Source organism: Cricetulus griseus, chromosome 3, assembly GCF_003668045.3.
Source record: "Cricetulus griseus strain 17A/GY chromosome 3, alternate assembly CriGri-PICRH-1.0, whole genome shotgun sequence".
Lineage (NCBI taxonomy): Eukaryota > Metazoa > Chordata > Mammalia > Rodentia > Cricetidae > Cricetulus > Cricetulus griseus.
Genome location: NC_048596.1, coordinates 23,665,984 through 23,686,745, shown reverse-complemented (window position 1 = coordinate 23,686,745; position 20,762 = coordinate 23,665,984). Strand labels below are relative to the sequence as shown.

At 45.8% G+C, this 20,762-nt stretch overlaps 1 protein-coding gene across 1 annotated transcript; it reads left to right on the top strand.

Annotated features, from left to right (window-relative positions):
* Positions 1–1,199: 1,199 nt before the first annotated feature.
* Positions 1,200–19,338, top strand: Ffar4 (free fatty acid receptor 4). The gene is made up of 3 exons (XM_027407441.2): positions 1,200–1,766; positions 12,319–12,447; positions 18,949–19,338. Exons 1-3 carry the CDS (start codon positions 1,200–1,202, stop codon positions 19,336–19,338), a joined length of 1,086 nt encoding a protein of 361 aa, XP_027263242.1.
* The last annotated feature ends 1,424 nt before the right edge of the window (positions 19,339–20,762 follow it).

The following is a 20,762-nucleotide window of genomic DNA, read 5'->3' as shown; positions in this document are numbered from 1 at the left end:
GCTAGTTCTACTTTGCAGCTTGAAGCTAGTCAAACCCCAAGCTGAGCCTCTCCTACTGACAAGGGATCTGCTCCTCATATTAGAAGTCACATTGTGTCCTCACAAGTGGGTGACAAGCAGAGAGAGGCACAAAGGCATGCATTTGCAGACACCACAGCAAACTGGCACATGCTGTTCTTCATAAACGCACAGAGACAACCACCAGGCAGAATGGGCAGAGGGAGAGGCCTGGGTGTGAGGCAAAGGGAGAGGGCATGAGGTCATAGGTAACTGGAGAACTTAGAGGAGAAGTGGCGTCTAGATCTCAAGCCCCAAACACACTTTTAATTCTCTAATTACCTCCTTTTCTAGAGAAGGAAACTAGAAAGCAGTGGTAGGTGGTGTGGTGGCAAGGAGGAAGCTGAGGGGCCAGGATCTTATGAGTCACCAAAGGCCATCTTGAACATGTCATTCTTGCTGAGACAGTATCAGACTGCCCTGTGCTTCTCACACTCGGTGCTGGAGGCACGTTTATAGCTTGATTGTGCACTGGACCTCTTTCCCACCCCTCCCACTTCCCTTCTCCCTTCCCCCTCCCTGAATTACCACGCTGGATATCAAACCAAGTGCTGGGTAATGGCTCTACTAAGGAAGCAACTTCTCAGGTAAAGTAATTCCTGCTTTACAAATGAAAACAAACAAACAAACTAGTGTACAAAGAGATTAACTCACTCTGAAGTCAAACAAATCCCGTGCCACATTACAAGTTGCTATAGTGCATTCTGAACTACACAGGTCCCCACGATTTCCAAAGTTCAACTCCCGACACTCTTCAATCGAGGTTAGCTAAATAGGTGGATGGATGGATAGAGCTTCCAATAATGTGTCCATGAAAGGTGAAGAAGGCTGTACTGGGGAGAGGGGACAGGGATTATTTTAGTTTTCCGGTTAAAGAACTCTCAGACTGCCCAAGAGTCTGAGGCCTCTGCCTTGGTGACCACATCCCTGCCCACGGTGCTCAGGCCAGTGTTGCCAGGCACTTCCTCGTTCCGGGGCGCCCTGGACGCCGCTCCTACGCCCAGTGCCTGGGCAACTCAGGCAGGAGGGGGCCAGAGGGGAGGTGTCGTAACCGCCTCCCCTCCCTCTCTCCCCGCCTTGGCACTCAGCTACCTCGCAGATGAGCGCTCTCGCAGACTGCAGCGGGCGGCCGGGCGCCCGGCATGTCCCTTGAGTGTGTGCAGAGGACGGGCACTGGCCCCTCGTGCACCCTGGAACGAGACAATCGCACCCATTTCCCTTTCTTCTCGGATGTCAAGGGCGACCACCGGCTAGTGCTGAGCGTTGTGGAGACCATCGTGCTGGGGCTCATCTTTGTGGTGTCACTGCTGGGCAACGCGTGTGCCCTGGTGCTCGTGGTGCGCCGTCGGCGCCGCGGGGTGACAGTCAGCCTGGTGCTCAACCTCTTCTGCGCGGACTTGCTCTTCACCAGCGCCATCCCTCTAGTGCTCATCGTACGCTGGACCGAGGCCTGGGTGCTGGGCCCCATCGTCTGCCACCTGCTCTTCTACGTGATGACCATGAGCGGCAGCGTCACGATCCTCACGCTGGCGGCGGTCAGCCTGGAGCGCATGGTGTGCATCGTACGCCTGCAGCGCGGCTTGAGCGGCCCGGGGCGGCGGGCGCAGGCAGCGCTGCTGGCTTTCATCTGGGGTTACTCAGCGCTCGCCGCACTACCCCTCTGCATCTTGTTCCGCGTGGTTCCGCAGCGCCTTCCCGGAGGAGATCAGGTGAGCCCTGGCTGCGTGCAACGCATCAGGTGTCCCGGGCGGCTGGGATAGGGTGGGGGTGGGGGGATCGGACCGAAGTGGTGAGCTAGGATGATGGTGATTAGTAACAGTAATGGGTCGTTTGTGGAACTGAATCCTTTCTGGCAGACTTGCTGAAGTTTAATTTCATCAGTTTCCGTCTAGTGCCAAGTGGGTAAGTAAATCCTCCCGAATGCTGTTAAAGGGACTCTCCGGGACTTTTGCAAAATGAAGCGACTATTATAAGGCAAATTAAGCAACGTGAGCTTACGCCCAGATGGGACAGCAGGGTCTAAGGTGGCTCCTTGTGGAGTTGCTACTTTCTTTTCAGATGCCACGCTACTGTTACTATCACATGTATTTTACAGAAGCTGGGGCACTCACCGTCTGTCTCCCTTAGACCTGGGCTAGTACTTAAAAGTGCTGTCCCAAAGAGAAGGCTTATAGTGGGGAAGGGTTCCTGCTGCAGAGTTAAACTTACTCTGACCAGAAACATTGGCTGTGTGACCCCACCGGAACCCTTGAAACCCTGTTCTTAGAAGTTTGTTTCTTGTGTGGAGAACTGTGGAGGGAGATGTTTGTTTGACAATGACTTTGAATGGCTAATGAGCAGGAACTCATCAGGTCTGTGGCACTTCCTTAAAGAACATGCAAGCCTGTGACCAAGTCTCCCAGGGTGGGTACAGGAGATAGGGTTAGTTGAGTTGATGATACTGCTGGCCTGGAAGAGACATAGGTTCTCTATCTCACCCCGGGGTTGTTCTCAGCCCAGATAGGCTTGGGCATCAGGGCAGACTACACATAGATGCTTCTGGAATAAGTGAACACTCAGGCCTAACTCCACATCAAAGGGTCAGGTAGGTCACAGGCATGTCCAACCTGTATCCAACAGACCACATGTCAATATTATGTAGATAGCTATGAAGATGACTGGACACAGATGACAATGCCGTGCCACAGTCTCAAAATGTTGGACACCCCAATAAGAGCAAGGCTCTGCCGTCAGTTATCTGTTTAAGCTGTTTGTTCACTGAATTACAACAACATTGCTTTATTTTTCATAGAATTTAAAGGATTTCTTGTTCTTAACACAGAAAGATTTCAGTTTCAAGAATTAAGACCAAATAAGATATCTCAAATTTTCAGATGCACTGTCCCTTTTAAAATTCATCCAGGTGCAATCCTATTTAGCTGGCAAATAACACGAAGAAGAAAGAGGAGGAGGAGAAGGTCTCATCTCCTCCCAGCCAAACCCCAGGCTGAAACTGTGCACTACTGTGGTCACTGGGGCTGGAGCCATGAGGTCCTTGCTTGTGTTGTTCAGTGTGTATTCATCCTGCTGGGAGGGAATGTGTGTGACCGAGACACCTACAGCACTTCCAGAATATTACTGCAGGTTCTTCTGTGGAGATCATGGTTAGAAACCTCTTGTTTTAGTGAAAAAGCACCTGTTGGATTTCAAGGGTCTTTGGAGGGGCATTTGGGCAAAGCCACTAGAGTAGAATGAGCTGCTGTTGTTTTAGGGGCTAGGTGACAGGAGGCTAGTTATTGAAAGTAGTAGGGTTGGCATGGGGAAACTTGTAATGAAAAAAAAGAAAAAATGGGACAGTGTTCTGGCTCCCTGTCTTTCTTGTCATCTCCTCTTCCTGACTGTCTCTCTCCCTCTTCCCATCTCTCTCTCTCTCTCTCTCTCTCTCTCTCTCTCTCTCTCTCTCTGAATTATACTCTTTCTCTTCCTCTCTCCCTCCCTCCCTCTCTCTCCCTCCTTTCCTCTCTCACTCTCATTTTTTCTCTTTTCTTTTTTTCCTCTTTTTTCCCTCATTTTATTTTGGAAACACTGTCTCTGTTGTATATCTCTAACTGCCCTGGAACTTTCTAAGTAGACCAGGTAGGCCTTGAATGGGCAGAGATCCTCCTGCCTTTGCCTCAGGGTGCTGGGATTCAAAGCATGGGCCATCATGCCCAGTTAACTATCCCCTCTCTTATAGAATGGAGCTGTCCCCACTTCTTTGAGGCTTTATTTCCCACCATTTTAGCTACTGTGGCTTCAGTTACCCATTGACAACTGAGATCAGAAAATATTAGGTGGAAATTCCAGAAAAATAATCCTAAATTTTAAATAACTTTTATTTCAGTCTATGGTTATAATTTGTTGATTTCTGGCTAATCTCTTACTGTGTCATACTCATAACTTAAAATTTAGCCTAAGGGTGTATGTGTAGAAAAACAGTGCATACAGGGGTCAGTGTACCTGTGGTTTCCAATATCTTCTAGGGTGTTCTAGAACATGTCCCCCTTAAGAATAAGAGGAGCTGTACATTCCATATTTTCTGTATCCATGCCAAAGGATTCCAACATGGAAAAATGCCCCAGTTCCTCAAAGACTGTGGCCTGGCTTTGTGGGAAGCATTCCATTTTTATAAACTCAGCAGTTGAAAAAATAAGAATAGGAGGAGGTAGGGTGAGCACAAGGAAAGCGAGGATGTGTAGCCATTTAAGAATGAAAATGGCAGAGAAGGATCTGGTCTAGACTGAGGCAAGTTTCACATTTAAAATTAGAAGATCCAGCAGTAGAAACTCACCTCTGTAATCACAGCACTTAAGAGGGTTGAGGTAGGAGGACTGCCTTAAGTTTGAGGTTGACAAGGCTACACAGTGAAGCCGAGTCTCTAAATAAATACATGAATAAATAAGCAAATAAATACAAATAACATATGTCTATTTTTCCAGTCCTTAGATTGACAGCTCCCTATTCGTGGCTCTTGTTTTGCCTTTCCCAGTGGGATGCTACAAATGGAGGTTTTTGGATGAAGAATTATTTCCTTTTCTCTAACCGAGAGCACAGACAGCTCCCCCGACCCACCCACCCACCTACCCAGAGTCTCTGCTGTCATGAGACCCTTGGAGTGCTTTGCCATCCAGGGGGGTCGATAGCCATGCTAGTAATTCTAATCGATTTGGTATTTGAGTGTGCACTTTGAAGCCCACATTCTGGAACAGTTTTCCTTCTCCACAGAGGGCAAGCCTTTCCTCCTCTGTCCACAGTGTTCTTGTTTGAAGTATGGTTCTCATGGATCAACTACATGAGATTGCCATGGGGACTTGTGTTTGATAAATGGATCAACACCTGGTGCATATATAGTTAAGTGCTCAAGAATTACTAGCTACTATAAGCTTCCTTATCTTGGGGCATCAGCATTTAAACATCCTTCAAACAGCATAATTCTTCTGATTGCTCTAAGCAGCTGCCATTTCAGGAAGGTGGGCCCTTCTTAGCAACACTAACTTGTCAGCTAGGTTAGCTCTGTCTGCTCCAATGGGATGCCTGCCTGTGTGTGCCGTGGCCCTGGCCCGGTGGTGACCCACACTTGTGGGTGGGGAAGACTGTCCACTTTGGCTAGAATACACTGTCCATTCATTCCACAAACATTTGCTGAGCACCCTTCTCTGCCCACTCCACCACAAGCCACAAAAACACACATCAGGAGGTGTTTTTACTAAGTGTGCACATGGGCCCAGATACTGCCCAAGTCTGTAGTCTGGTGAGGACTGTGGTTTAGTAACCCCACAAGTAGGGTTCCCATTATTATTTTATGAAAGAAGAAATAACCAAAGTCAGACAAAAATAGTCCCAGAACCTAGCCTAGCTCTGATTCCTCTGGGTATCAGAGCCTCTGAACTCACGAGTCTTAAAGCCCCATGGACCCATCACTCTACCCTTCCCAGTTATAATGCAAGGCCAGTGAGCTATTCTGTCTCTTTGTTTAGTGTGGATTGTCCGAGGAGACCATAATTAGCTTTCCTTTGTTAGCACATGTTAGAACACATTCCTACAGTTCCAGTACTCTGACACTGAGGCAGGGGGATCATAAAGTCATGGACAGTCTGAGAAATTTAGTGAGATTCTGTCTCAAGAAAAGATCTGAGGTGTGTGTGTGTGTGTGTGTGTGTGTGTGTGTGTGTGTGTGTGTGTGTGTGTGTAGCTCCATTGGTGTCATGCTTGCTTAGCATGTACAAGGCCCTGGTTTCATCCCCAGAACCACTTAAACCAGGCACCATGATCCACACCTGGAATTCTGCACTAGGGAAGTGGATGAAAGAGGTTCAGAAGTTCAAGGTCATCGTTGCCTATATAGTAAGTTAGAGGCCAGCCTGAACTATGTAAGAGCCTATCTCAAAAGAATGAATGAATGAATAGATAAAGTTGATAAAAGAGCAGATCACCAGTGGGGAGTCCTCACTCCTTTGGGACCTTCCATTCTGGTTGAAGCACTGGGACAGGGAAGATGGTTTGCCTGGGGCTCTCTGGAGTGATGCAGTGAGAATCCTTGGAGAAATTGAGATATATAGAGCCAGACTCTGACAACACTTAAATAAATCCCCAAAGTGAGGAAGGGTCGGCACTTGAGCAGTCTGTAGATGGTGTGCCCATCCACAGGATCTCAGGAGACCTTTCACTCTGCATTTTGTGTTGAGTCCCTAATGTGTGTCAGGCGTCATGTGCCTCAAATAAGATGGGCTTGGTTCTCCCCCATTGCAGCGTGCTTTGGTGGGGGCCCTATGGGAAGTGAGCTGACGACTACACAAGTTCAGAAGGATGTTGAAAAGGGCTCTTCTGGGTAGCAGTGGGCAGAGGAGGGACTAGTTGCACCGACAGGGAGAGCAGGAGAGCCAGAGACACCCTTATGATGCCTGGGATGTCCTGGTGAAAGTGAGACGGACATCTGGGAGAGGGAGGCCAGAGAGAATGAGAGTGAGTAGACCGGGGTAGCTGCTAGGACCTCAGAATGGCCTCATAGCTGGTGGGAAGCAGGAGGCATGAAGGTTCTGGACACCCAGAGAAGGGCTGCTTCGTGTCCCATTGTGGTAAAGCAGGAGGTAGAGTCATTTGGGGGAGGGGTGCTCAGAACTGTGTAGGTCTGTGAAACCTCCTGCAGGGTGTCCTTTGAGAGTGAGACTGGGGTTGGGGAGAACGCTGAGCAGAAAACTGGAATGGATCATCTGACAAAAGTAACTAGGAGGGTTGAGGATAGAGATTGGTGGTGGAGTGCCTGCTAAGTGTATGTTTAATCCCTAGAACTAAAAATAAACAAATAAAACGCTATGGAAATAGAAGAGTCATCCAGGGAGAGCTGGAGATTGGAAGGAGCAGAACACGGGAGGGGGTGGGGATGGTGGCCACACTCAGCTTCCATCTTTATCCTGCCTGGTCCCAACACCTGAGCACCAGGCCCCATTCCCTTCCAGGTACAGCTAGATACATCTCCCTTTTGGCTCTTGTAAGCACCTGAACTTCCTAGGGCAGGGCCAGGGGGAGGCCTTGCTCGGCAGACTGTGGCCTCACACTGGCTCAAACCCTGTCTGGTGATGAATGAACAGATAGCATTGAAACACCGTTGTTGCTGTTGCCAATTCCAAGTTCAAATCTCAGTAAACCAGTCAGGCTGAGCAGTTTTGGTTCCCAAATTTCTTTTATAAAACCAGGAAATATTTCAGATGTACATAAAAAGTTCAGAGGCTATGATAACACTGTGTGCCTACTCTCTAGTGTCAGGCTCTGCCCAATTCCTCTATAAATCACTGTCTGTCAGAGAAGAGTGGAATCAATGTGACTTGTCAGGTGGAGTTTCCATAGAAATAAAGTTATGACACCAGCTCAGATCTCTGATGGTGCTATGATACCTTTGTTGTTGTTGTTGTTTTAATAATTAAGCTTTACATTTAAAACATTTATTTACAACGAATGAGTGTGTGTGTGTGTGTGTGTGTGTGTGTTTGCATGAGCCACAGAACATGTGTGGAGGTAAGAGGACAAATTACAGGAGTTAGTTCTCTCCTTTCATCATGAGAGTCCAAGGGATCAAACTCAGGAAGTCAGGCTTGGCAGCAAATGCCTTCACCCACCAAACCAAGCCATCTTACTGGCCTAGCTGTTGTTTTAAATAAGCATACACATTATACTTAATCACCGGTGTTATACAATGCCTTCTGAAGTGTATATAAATCTGTCACTTAGGCCAGTCCCACTAGCTCAGAAGGACTGTGAACAGTTCCTCCTTTACTGTCTTGTCACACTTCTGTCTGTAGTGAGAACCACAAATCAGAAGTCAAAAGGTATCTTCATGAGTAGAATTTGGGAAACTCCCTGGGATAAGTACATTGTCTCCGATGGTCATGTTTACTCAACTCTGATGAGAAGCTGATATCTGATAACCACTTTCTCCTAAAAGCAAGCTCTCTTTTTCTCTCATTAGAAAAACAACAACAACAAAAAAAAGGAAGCCACATAGCAACAATTAGAAAATATAGCCAACTAAAGGAAGAGGGAAGGGGAGCAACAGAGGGTAATGGAATATGGGAGAGGAAATATATGCCATATTTGCAGGGGAAGGAAAGGATCAGCAAAAGGAGGAGTGGGTGGGGAGTAGGGCACTGGAGAGATGAATAAGAATAAAATCTAGGGCTGGAGAGATGGCTCAGTGATTAAGAGAAGTGACTGTTTTTCTAGAGGTCCTGAGTTCAATTCCCGGCAACCACATGGTGGCTCACAACCACCTTGAATGAGATCTAGTGCCTTCTGTTGGCATGCAGGCAGACAGCTGTATACATAATAAATAAATAAATAAATAAAATCTTAAAAAAAGAATAAAATCTAGTAATAAGATAGATGGAAATGTCAGAGTGAAATCATTCCTTTGTATGTTAACCAAAAGTACTGATAAATTCTGGGGTTGGAGATGTGGCTTAGTTGGTAGAGCATTTGCCTAACATTCCTGAAGCCCCAAGTTCAACTCCTGGCCCTTCATAAACCAGGTGTCCTTGTGTAGATCTGTAATCCCAGCACCTGGGAGAAAGAGGCAGAAGACTCAGAAGTTTAAGATCATTCTTACTCTATAGCAAATACTGTATAGCATAGGCCAGTATGGGTTACATGAGACCCTGAATTAATGAAGGAGGGAGAATGGGAGAGGAAGGGGAGGAGGGAGGGAGGGGAATGAGATAAACCAACAGAATTAATGAAAATCAGGTAATTGAGTCAGGGGAGGGCTATAAAGGTAAAATGAGGGGTATGTAAATTATTTTGAAATAATAAGCCTTGCCTACAAGGGTTCACAACAGGGGTATCTGGGACTGGACAGAGACGGTTGCTAGGCTGATATCCTTCCTGAATTATTTGTGAATGTGTAAGGTTGGGTAGAGTTAGCTACTTTGTATCATTGTGACCAAAAGTCACAGTTTAGGGAAGGAAGGTTCATTTGGCTCAAAGCTTCAAAGGTTTGAGTCTGCCATGGTGGGGAGCAGGTGGTAGAGCAGAGCTGCTCACATCGTAGAGCCAGAAAGCAGAGAGAATAACGCTCTCCCAAGTGCCTCTACCAAGAGCATTTTTCCCTCCTATTCCATCTTGGCTCCCAGCCTATGGGGGGAGGGGTTGGATGAAGGGTGTCTTTCTCCCCTTGTTAATCCTCTCTGGAAACCCTCTCCCAGATACATCCAGAGATGTTACTATTTCCTAATCTCCTTTGATCTTCTCAGGCAGATCAAGTAGACAGCCAAGATTACCCAGAGTAGTCGTGGCTCTTGTAGAATCTTTATGATCGGGATCCCTTTCTTCAAAATCTTCGGTCTCGACTTATTTACTCATTCCTTTATTTATATTAGGATCGATACACACAGTTCCATATGGTTCTCATAACTACCAGGCAGGTGTGTGGCCTCAGGACCTGTGTTTTGGCCACTCATGTAGGGAGAATACCTTACTCTATCATACGCATTTTCTTATAAAATCTTATAAAGCCAGGAGGGATTGGCCCCTGCGCAGAAGGAGGCTTTCTGGTAGAGATCTTAGGAACTTTAAGAAATAGTTCTGAAGTCATGTTTTCCTACTCTTTGATACTTTTTTTCTTTCACAAATATAAGGATTAGAGACCAAATCCCATTTAGGGCTGGAGCTCTTTTTCCTGACTGGGGTTTCAGCACACTTGTCCACACCTGTGGTCGTCAGTGTGCTAAATGAGGGTGGCATAGTGTGGAGAGATATGACTACAAATTGGAGGCCGCATAGATTGTTCCAGGAGCAGAGGTAACACAGCTGCCAGTACTCAGGATTATCAGTAGACATAGGTCTTTATTCACTCACTAAAGTGAGGAGCAATTGAACAAGCCCTCTCTCATTAGCTGGGGATGGTGAGAGTAGGAGCAAGTTTAGAATATCCAGCCCATTTATAACAAAGCTGGAAAGGGAAGCAACATCCTCACCTCCGCTTTCAATGAATGGATATTGCCAAAACCTCTTATTTTGTTGTTTTGAGACAGGGTCTCACAATGTAGGCAAGGATGACAGTTGTCACACTTCATCCTTGTAAAGGCTGAGATGACAGGCACATAGTGCCACATCTGGCATGGCTAAAACATTCTACCTTACTTTTCTGCCCTGGAAAGTTTTATTGATAGCTCTCTTGATGTTTCTTTACCTCTATACTTTTTGGAGCAATTTGTTGTCAGGGAAAACAACCGGTAGTGTTTTAGGCTGTTGTTTTTGAAGGACGTTTCTAGTTTTAGTGTCCTCTTCTGTGAAACAGGAAAACTAATAATGTGCATTTCAATAAGGTTGTTGTAAGTACAACAATATTCCTACGTGTTATTACAAGGTAGGAAGCAGTTCTTGATGCATGGTAAATGTTCAATAAATATGAAATGCTTCTGTTTCCTGCTAATACTGGGTATGAAACTGTTTGACAACATTTGAGTTTGCTCAATTATGATTCACATTGGCAAATGTTAAAATTATTTGTTTTTCCCTTGTGTATTTAGTATTCAATAATTATTGCTGAAATTGGGGGCTGGAGAGATGGCTCAGAGGTTAAGAGCACTGGCTGCTCATCCAGAGGTCCTGAGTTCAATTCCCAGCAACCACAAGGTGGCTCACAACTATCTGTAATGAGATCTGATACCCTCTTCTGGCATGTAGGCATACATGCAGACAGAGCACTGATACTTTAAAAAAATACATAAATAAATAATTTCTGAAATTAATGAACAAATGCCTGTGGTTTTGATATAATATCAAAAATTATTGATATGACCTTTTACATTGTATATGCTCTTAAATATGTGTTCTGATGTTTGGGGTAACTTGTTTTCTAAATATCTTTGTTCTTATGGTCAAGTAGGCACAAGAAGTTCAGGTGTGGGAAAATACATTTATATTCATACTCCATTTCTACTGATATATTAACTTAATAGAAAGAATTGTTACAGTAATAGATTTCTTAATGTTCAGTACGCCCCTCACACCTCGGCTTTGTAGTTAGTATCAAACTTCTGAGTTCAACACAGTACAGCCATAAGCCTCCATGCCTTTCAAGCATTCCAGCTGTTTGCCTTGGGGCTCTGTCCTATTCCCAGGGAGGAATAGGGCCCCAAAATCTGGGAACCCTACATTTTCTTGAAGAGAGATGGTCTATTCTTTGAGGCAGACTGACACAGTAGGTTTGTGTGTGTGTGTGTGTGTGTGTTTGTGTTGTTTATTGTTATTGTTTTGGAGTTTCATGTTTCTGCTTTTTAAAGATTTGTTAATCTTTATTTTATGTACATGTGAGTGTTTGGCCTTCGTGTATGTCTGTGCACCCAGTGCATGCCTGATGTTTGTGGAGGCCAGAAGAGGGCATCGAATACCCCAGAATGGAGTTAATGATAATTGTGAGTTGCCATGTGGGTGCTAGGAACTGAACCCTGATCCTCTGCAAGAGTGGCAAGTTCTCTTAATCATGGAGTCATCTCTTCAGTCTCCATTCTCTCTCTCTCTCTCTCTCTCTCTCTCTCTCTCTCTCTCTCTCTCTCTCTCTCTCTCTCTCTGTGTGTGTGTGTGTGTGTGTGTATGTGTGTGTATGTATGTATGTACGTGTATTACTTGAGACAGGGTCTCATGTTGCATGCGCTTGACTCAAACTGCTTGCTTCTTGCCATCTTCTTGCCTTGGTCAGAATATCTGGACTATATGTGTGTACCTGACTTTAACACATTTAGGCAATTGAACACCGGCAAGAAAACAATACCTTAGCCCAGTCCCTGTTGCTTCAGCAAAGTGTCACTGCACTGGACCCTCAATCCTGTCTCCAAACGCTTGTGTGTGGCATGTTACTTCCAGTCTATGTGGACTTTCTGAGGTCAAGTTTCTCACCTTTAAAGAGCAAAGCTTCTAAGAGAAGGCTCAAACACCCTTGGCATGCCAGCCTGGAGAAGTGGAAAGACCAGTCCTGGGAAATGTCTCCAGCTCTTACCTCCCTATGACCCTGAGGTTCAGGTGCCTTCCTGGAGAAGGAAAATTATAATTAGGTAACCCTACCCACCTGGGGCATTATAAGAGGCAATGCCATGGGCAGAAGAGGAGTGGATTCCAGGGCTCACTGTCACAGCAGCGGTGTAACACACAGAGTACCAGTGTACCACAGCCCCAAACTAGGACTGGGTTAAAGGATAAGGAAGAAGCCAGCATTTAGGTGATATTGTTTTTTTTTTTTTCTTTTGAAAACAGGAAATTCCGATTTGTACATTGGATTGGCCCAACCGCATAGGAGAAATCTCATGGGATGTGTTTTTTGTGACTTTGAACTTCCTGGTGCCAGGACTGGTTATTGTGATCAGTTACTCCAAAATTTTACAGGTATGTTTGTTTCTTTGCTGTTCTGAATTTCACTCCCTCTGGGCATTCCCAGTAGAATCTTAGAACTTCAGAGTCAGAGGTATCTTGGAGGTTCTAACAGTCCAATCCTGATTTGCTGGGCAGATTCTCTGCTACCCCCTGGAACAGTGAGGGACAAGAGTTTGTATATTTATTTTGGTTTTTATTTTCTAAATCAGTTATGTTCTTGTACATCTTTTCATCATTAAAATACTACTGGTTTATAAAAACATTCAGTTGAAAACAGGCGCAGAACTGTGTAACACAGAAGTTGAAAATCTATTCTCTTCTTAACTTAATGACCCTACTGTGTCTCTGAAGTGTAGGTTCAAATGGTCAGATGGCTATTGGCACTGTTCACTGTTCTTTTCAGATGGGAGATGCTACTGCTTGATAACGTCCTTTCCCCCCCCCCCCCACTCAACACTGTATCAGGACATCGGTCTATATCAGTTCCTGTATCTTATCTTGTTGTTGGTTAAGAGTTACACAGCCTTCGTCATATAGGCATGATATAATCATTTGGTGGACTTTGGAGTTGTGTCCACTGTTTTCCTACAAACACAGCAGTGATCGACAAGGTCTACTTTGTAAGATTTTGTTTTATTGGAAGTATCATATACTAATATAAAATCACACCCAGCTTACGTATTCTGCTCACAAATTGAACACTCTCATAAAGTGGCTCCTGATGGAGAATAGAACTTGGCCCTTCCTGTCCCCGTGGGTCAGTGATCTTATCCTTGGGAATGTCTACTTCAAGTGTGTATGGCACAGGAAATAAATGATGTCTCCTAGAAAAGTAAATGTATGTACATAGACATATAAAACATGGGCCAGCCTCTGCTTCCTGGCTCTAAAGAGATCATACTTGCATGGAAGATGCCACCCAATAAACACAAGCATGTATATTAATGCCCACTTGTAAGGTTTATCTCAAAGCTTTTGAGCCCCCTTGGAGGTGTACAGTGGTTAAATCTTGGTTTTATAGCATCTTTTGTGAGGGTCCTGATAAATAGGTGTGTTGAAAAGGCCCTGATCTCCTTCTGGCCACTTTTATGACTCTTTATGGCTGTGGATTTGTAGCCTTTTTACAAACAGAACCCACCCCAGGCCAACCTCACCTAAGGTTGCCTGTCTCTGTGTCTGTGGGAGATGGTGCTTAACTCTCTGGTCAGACTCATCCCACCAGATGACTCTCCAAAGCTTAGGCTTATTCTAATACGTAAGGCAAATTCCAGGGTGGGGAGCCCTGAAAAGCACTTGCAATGGATGACTTGCCATATTTTAATGTTATAAAAGAATTAATTTGTATCATAAAATCACAATAAAAGAAAAGAAAGAGGACAGACTAAAATAGAATACATTTAAAAAAAAAAACACATTTATTTATCATGTATACAGTGCAGGCCAGAAGAGGGCACCAGATCCCATTACAGATGGTTGTGAGCCACCATGTGGTTGCTGGGAATTGAACTCAGGACCTCTGGAAAAAACAGTCAATGCTCTTAACCCCTGAGCCATCTCTCCAGCCCTATAGAACACATTTTTAAATGTTTGTATTGTTTTGGTTTTGTTGAAGCAGGGTCTTACTCTATAGTTCTGGCAAGCTTGTAATTCCCTAAGTGGACTAGACTGGCCTGGAACTTGCATTGATCCTTCTGTCTTTACCTCCCAAGAAACTAGCTGAAGATCAGAGAAGCAAAGCAGTTAGCCACTAGCTCTTACCTCTACCTCAGGCTGAAAGGGCTGTCTTCTCCTCAGTGTGGCTGGAGAATAATTGCCTATTACTGACTTTGCTTCTTCTTTTTATACCTCTCTAGTGCTGGGATTAAATGCATGTGATCCCAAGTGCTGAGATCACCTTTGTGTGAGCTGTTTCTCTTTAGGACTGGATCAATTTTGCATAGCTCAGTATGGCCTTGAACTAACAGAGATCCATCTTCCTGCCTTCTGAGTCCTGGGATTATAAGGTGCATGCTACCACTGCCTGGCTCTATGGCTAGCTATATGGCTTCTGGGATTAAAGGTGTGTATCAACACTGCCTGGCTCTGTGGCTTGTGCCTAGCTTTGCTTTCTGTACCCCCAGGCAAACTTTAATAAATAATAAGCAATATATCACCACAGTAGGGTTTAACATATAGCAAGCATTAACTCATCTTACCCTAACAAGACTTTCAGATGAGGCAATTCAGAGATGTTGTGCAATTTATACAAGGTCACGGGGCTTAGAGGTATCAGCTTCAGTATTTAAACCCAAGCAGACCAGCCCCGGAGTCCCGTCCAACAGAGGTTTGTTAAGAGTACTATGTTCAGAATGTTGGCAGGGAGTGGTGTGGTTCAGGAGTGTGCAAGCTATAATCTGCCTAGAAGGACCTTTGATAAAGAGGCAGCTGGGCAGTGATGCTGAGATCTAAAGCAACGAACGCCACAGCACAAGGGAAAGTGAAATGCCAAGCTAAAGCTGGGAAGTGTGTCAGAGGATGGACAGGGCCTCAGAGTTGGCATCTCCTCCCCAAGAAGGTGCACAGCCCAGGCACACTAAACTGGCCCTCCTGCCCAAGCCCTTTCTGCCAGGAGCATGGCTGTAGACTCCACTGAACATCAATATTCAATTAGCCACATTCACTGGATGCAGCTCTATCCCCCCACCCTTCCCCACCAGTCTCTCCTCTCCATCTCTGCCGCCTCTAACTTGGGCTCCATCTCTGGGCTTGAAAGGTACTCTTTCTCATATTACCGCATTCCTTAACTGCAGAGCGGCATCTTCCAGGCTGTTCTCCAGAGCCCTGTGGGATGATAGGTATAGAAAGAGTCGTGCAAACAAAACTAAGACATTGCATGGAATTCTCTGCCGTGGGACTTGAGAGCCTTTTTGTGCTAATACACTTTGGACATCCCCAGCACAGGAATTAACCAGGTGGTAGTGCTAAATCTGATCACAGAACCTGTTTCTGCATACAGAGCATCTCTCCCAATGGGAGTTCATCCTGTTCTAACCTTTCCTTCTTCTGAGCTGGGCTATGGCTCAGAGTGGGCATCTAACTGCCTCTTCCCCTGCTAATAGTCCTGCAGGAATTGTTTGGTGTGCTGGGCGGGGACTGTTTTGCCCTCTGCCCTCTCTGCTTCCTCTTTCCTTGTGACTCAGTCATGCCATACATTTTCAGTGTTACTGTTCCTATTGACAGTTTTCCGAAGGGACTAGCTTCTCAGTAATTCCTCAGTGCCTTGGATCAGGCTGTCAAGGCTGACAGCTTTCAAGGTTTACAAGTTCATCCAGCAACCATAAGGATGATAGGCTGTGATGTCTCTGCCACTGTAATTGTGTTTCTTGTTCTCCCTCCCACTGGCCACATATATAGGGTGTGGGAGTGTAGTAGCAAGGGCAGGACTCCCTTGCTTCTTACTCTTGGGTCCGGCCTCTTTAAGAGAGCTTAGCATATAACAGGGTCTTGGCAAATATGTGTTTGGTAAATATTTGTTTAATGAAACAGTGGTTCTATGGCCTGCAGATGGAAATCCCTCTGCCCATTGTAGAGTTTAGCTGAGAAACAAAAAGTCTACTTCAACAGAACACAAAGCCTGGCCCTCACTGTCTACCACTGGGGGCTGTAGTCATGTTATACGCTTAGATTTGGGTCCTGAGTTCTGAAGGTACCTGCTGAAGTTTCCAGGTTGCATCAGGGACACATAATTAATAATAGAAATAGGAATCGATTATTAAGAGAAAGTCATTCCGGAGAATGGAAGTGACCCAATGTAATGGGCCGTGGGGTCGGGGTCGGGGAAGAAGGCTTCCACTTTAAAAGAAAGAAAGAAAGAAACAAACAAACAAACAAACTGAGCTGGCTCTAGTGTGACAGCCCTTTGTGGGTAATTTACATAGCACTTGCTGTTCCTTCGGTTGCATATATATATGGCATGCAGGCCTTTTCTTGAACATGAGTTGTTGTTGCATTGGGGTTGATAGGCATTTCCAGTCCTCTGCCATCTGGCTTCTTTAACATGTTACTCTTGATGCTACTCTCCCCAGTCCTTGCTCTCCTCCTCTAGTCGTGTTTCTTTGCAGGTAGACCTCTAGGAAGGTGGGCCTCCTGTCTGATGGCCCTAATCAGGACACTCCTGACTAGCTAGTGATCTCCACAAAGGAGGCCAAACCCCCAAGGCCCCAGCTTCTGTTAGTGGGAATCCCCTTCCTGCCAGCCTCCAGCTGGTGTGGCCTGGCATGGGTGTTGGGTGGAAATAGGGTTCCCTCCCGGCCTTCAGAGGCTCATGTGGCTCCAGTGAGTCATGAAAGGGCTGTTTTAAAAATGGCCTTTATTAAAGGTCTTTATTAAAGAGAGAAAATGTCCAAGCCAAGCAGCTGTGTGGGATTAGCAGTTCCTATGCCCTAGAGAGCCCAAGTCACCTTGACAGTTCAAGAGAAGTGTGCATCCCTGGATCTCCTCACTGAATCCAAGTGTCTCAAAGTGGGGCCCATAGGACATGTAACAAACACAACTCTCAGCTCAACAAGCAGATAATAAGACACCATTTGTTCTGGAGCCAAATATGAGTGGCCACGGCCCAGGAACACAGATTCAATCTACCTCAAATTCCATGTTCTAATGTGGTAACTATTTCTGAAGTTCTTTTTATGGTGACAGAAAAAAAAAAGTAAGTCACAAATCAAGATGGTTTCAAGTACATTGGTGGGATCATCAGGCGGGTGAGTTACAGCTGAACAAGGAACGCCTCTGGGGTAGACCTCAGATGTCACCTGGTGGCATGCTTAAACCTTCTGGTTGGTGGAAGCTACTGGTCTGTTGAGTAAACACGTTACAAATGGTTGCACCTGTTGGTCCCAAGGATGTTAGGCCAGACACGGAGGTAGGTGGGGAATAGCTGTTAAGATGGCTCAAAGCAGCCAAAGATAAATTATAAATGGGCTCTGGATCTGCAGCATCCCAATCTCTCTGCTATCACTGCCATTCTAGCTGGTTATCAGCCTTGTAGCAGGGTTAGTTAGCATCAGGGGTAGTTCCTTCCAGGAACTTCTGTTCACAGACATTTTGTGTTTTACCAAGTTCCCAGTGGTCACAGAACACATTCTCATGAGCACTGGCTCCCTTCCAACTGGCAATATGCCAGGGTGAAGAAGAGTGTGGGCATCTCTGTGTGGGGCTCCCAAAGTGGAAGAACTTCAGGACTTCTCCCTCAACCCCCAGGCTTGCTTTGAGGGTGAGAGTTAATCCCCAGAAGGCAGGGGAGCACTTCATAAGGGCACAGGAGGCATTCCACCAAAACCAGAGAGAATTGAAAACCTGGCTAGATGCTGGCTAGCCTGGCTGTCTGATGTGGGATGGAGCGCAAGGAAGGACTCACAACTTATGACAATGCCTCATTTTCTTCCTGATTGTACAAATTGTGGGGACTGTGGTATTAGGATGAAAAGTAGCAGCTGTTATTTTTTTAAAAAAATCTCTTACATGCTTGGCTATGAGTCAACCGATTTGTTTATCACAGCCATTGTCAGGCACCTGCAAGAGCCCTGGGCCCCACGGAGCTGCAATTGTCTGCTGAGCCACCCCCACCTGCACAGCAAAGTGGTTGGACCCTGAGTAGTATGGGAACCCCCAGGGATCTCCATTTTCACAGGTGGGGGCTGTTAGTATTTAGTAGCAGATAGATGACTTTCAGCCAGTAAGGTACATTTCCTGCGAATCAATTTGCAAGAACAACAGTGGTGTGAACGCACAGAGGATATGTGAAGATTAAAGGTGACAACTGATGAAATAAATGCCTAGCTTGTGGCAGGGAGCCAACAGGAAAGCGCAGCCGTCCTGATTGCTCGCATCCTGGTGTTCTCGTTGTCAGGCACGTTGAGAGGGTTCCAGTGAGTTCACTGGGCACCTGCTGTCCTTGTCTCACTCGCAAACAGGTGGCTCCAAACACCCCGCAGAGTGAGAAGCAATCATGTAATCATGCCATAGTTAAGCATCTATCCTTCAATTAGGGAATTTAAAGGACTGTTAGGAGAACATTTTAAGGCATTTTGATGAGTTAAACTTGCCCAAATTGTGAATGATGCTAATGACTTTAAAATTACTTCTTCTCTCAAGATACAGGGATTTTAGGAGAACAGGCCCCCACATCCCATCCCACCCCCATACAGAACTGGCAAAGTGGCTAAGAGAGACAGGGCCTGGGCCATCGTCAGCAACTGGAGTTAGTAAGGACTACTAACATGGGTAAGACGTATATCCGGTGGCTCTCTTCCTTCAGGACAGAGGAAACAGACTGGCATACGAGGCCAATAGACACAGTGTCCTTCACGTTCCAGGTTAGAGGTGCCCGGCCAGACCATAATCCATCATTTCTAGCCTCATCTCAACCCACCTGGGCTCCAATCCTCAGTCCCACAAAATAAAAACCAGCCAACAGGAGGCCCCTGCTGACGTCCACAGTGACCCTGTAGCTCCGGTTCTCTGTGTTCCCTGCAGATTACAAAAGCCTCGAGGAAGAGGCTCACGTTGAGCCTGGCGTACTCTGAGAGCCACCAGCTGCGCGTGTCCCAGCAGGACTTCCGGCTCTTCCGCACGCTCTTTCTGCTCATGGTCTCCTTCTTCATCATGTGGAGCCCCATCATCGTCACCATCCTTCTGCTGTTGATCCAGAACTTCAGGCAGGACCTGGTCATCTGGCCGTCCCTCTTCTTTTGGGTGATGGCCTTCACGTTCGCCAACTCCGCCCTAAACCCCATTCTGTACAACATGTCACTGTTCAAGAACGAGTGGAGGAAGATTTTTTGCTGCTTCTTTTTCCCAGAGAAGGGAGCCATTTTTACAGACACGTCTGTCAGACGAAATGACTTGTCTGTTATTTCCAGCTAACTAGGGGAGCCAGGCAAACTGCTGTGTGCATGGAAAGGGAGTCACCTTCTGGAAATATCACCAGGCACCCTGCTTTAAGAAGCTCCAACTTCCAACAGCACACATGTACAGGGAATGATCACTGTATAAAAATATTTTTCCTTAAAAAAAACTTTCTATGGATTCCTTTTTTTATGAACTTTTTTAGTGTGTGTTTGTAATATGATTGAGTTAATAAATTTTTATTTATAACTGTTCCTACATATAAAGCTGTGCTTTGTGGTTGCTGACACAAACCTTGGAGCTGATTCAGGGCTCAGATTTCTCAGTAAAAGGTCATGGCCACCGTAAGTTCCCACCTTGGGCACATATAAGGTCTTGAGCTCATTTATTCATTCATGTTGAGACTGCTTACGGAATTTCCAAGGAACAATTAGACCTGACCTTTTTTTTTTTTTTTTCATGTATTAAAACTGGGCAGGAGACATGACTCAAAGGTAGTATGCTTGCCTAGCAAGCGTGTGGCCCTGGGTTCAATCCCCGGTATATTAAAAAGAAACAAAAGTGTAAACAACACCACAGACTCAAAGAGGATGGACCCTGACGCTGGAGAGGGTGGTCAGAAGTGGTTGCTTTTGCACTCCATCCATAAGAGGCCTTTGAAACACCTGCTATCGCTGTGCAATTTTTTTGTGTGTGTGCTAGGAATCCACCCAGTGGTGAAGCCCATATCCCTGGCTCCATTCTCAGGGAGCTCACCTTCTCATGGGGGTGGGGGACCACAAATGCTAGACAGAAGTCAATGAGTGACGGAGCACCCTAGAGTGAATAAGCACCATGGGAAAAGTAGGACAGGGTATTGTGGGGGTGATGGTTATTCACATGGGGTAACCGAGAAATAACAGTTGAGTTGAAAGGCAAGAAAGAAGCTCTCATGTGGATCCAGAGGAAGGACCTTTGCAGGAAGAGAGAGGCTGGGGAGTCATGTGGTCCAAGAATTGCAAACTGTTGACTGAGCCTTCTTTGTACTTGATGCTAGGAGAGAGAGAGGTGCTCCCTCGGAGCCCATCAGTGGATGCCAATGAGGTTCCAGGGCTAGGACAGGGAGGGCCTGGCAGGCCAGCATAAGAAGTTCACCCAGGGTTCAGTGGGCAGCACTGGAGGTTTGTAATGGGAGACCTGAACAATGAGCACTTTTATTCTGGCTACTCTGTAAGGCACAGGCTTTAAGGAGCAAGAATAAAAGTGGAGACTGGGTGTGTGGCTGCTTGAAGGAGAAAAAAAGTTGGTGGGACCTTGAAGGTACGTGACATTTGTGAATGATTGTGTGAAATTATCTTGGGCTATGCTTGGGAAGGTGGGACAAACAGTTTACTTATGGAGAGTGAAGATGAGGGAAGACAGCATTCTAGGTGCCTCCTGGACTTTAAGCTTGGGACTGCTTA

Coding starts and splice junctions, on each gene's coding strand:
- Ffar4 (XM_027407441.2), top strand. CDS start 1,200: ATGTCCCTTGAGTGTGTGCAGAGGACGGGCACTGGCCCCTCGTGCACC. Junction 1,767..12,318: donor GCCTTCCCGGAGGAGATCAG/GTGAGCCCTGGC, acceptor TTTTGAAAACAG/GAAATTCCGATTTGTACATT. Junction 12,448..18,948: donor GTTACTCCAAAATTTTACAG/GTATGTTTGTTT, acceptor TGTTCCCTGCAG/ATTACAAAAGCCTCGAGGAA.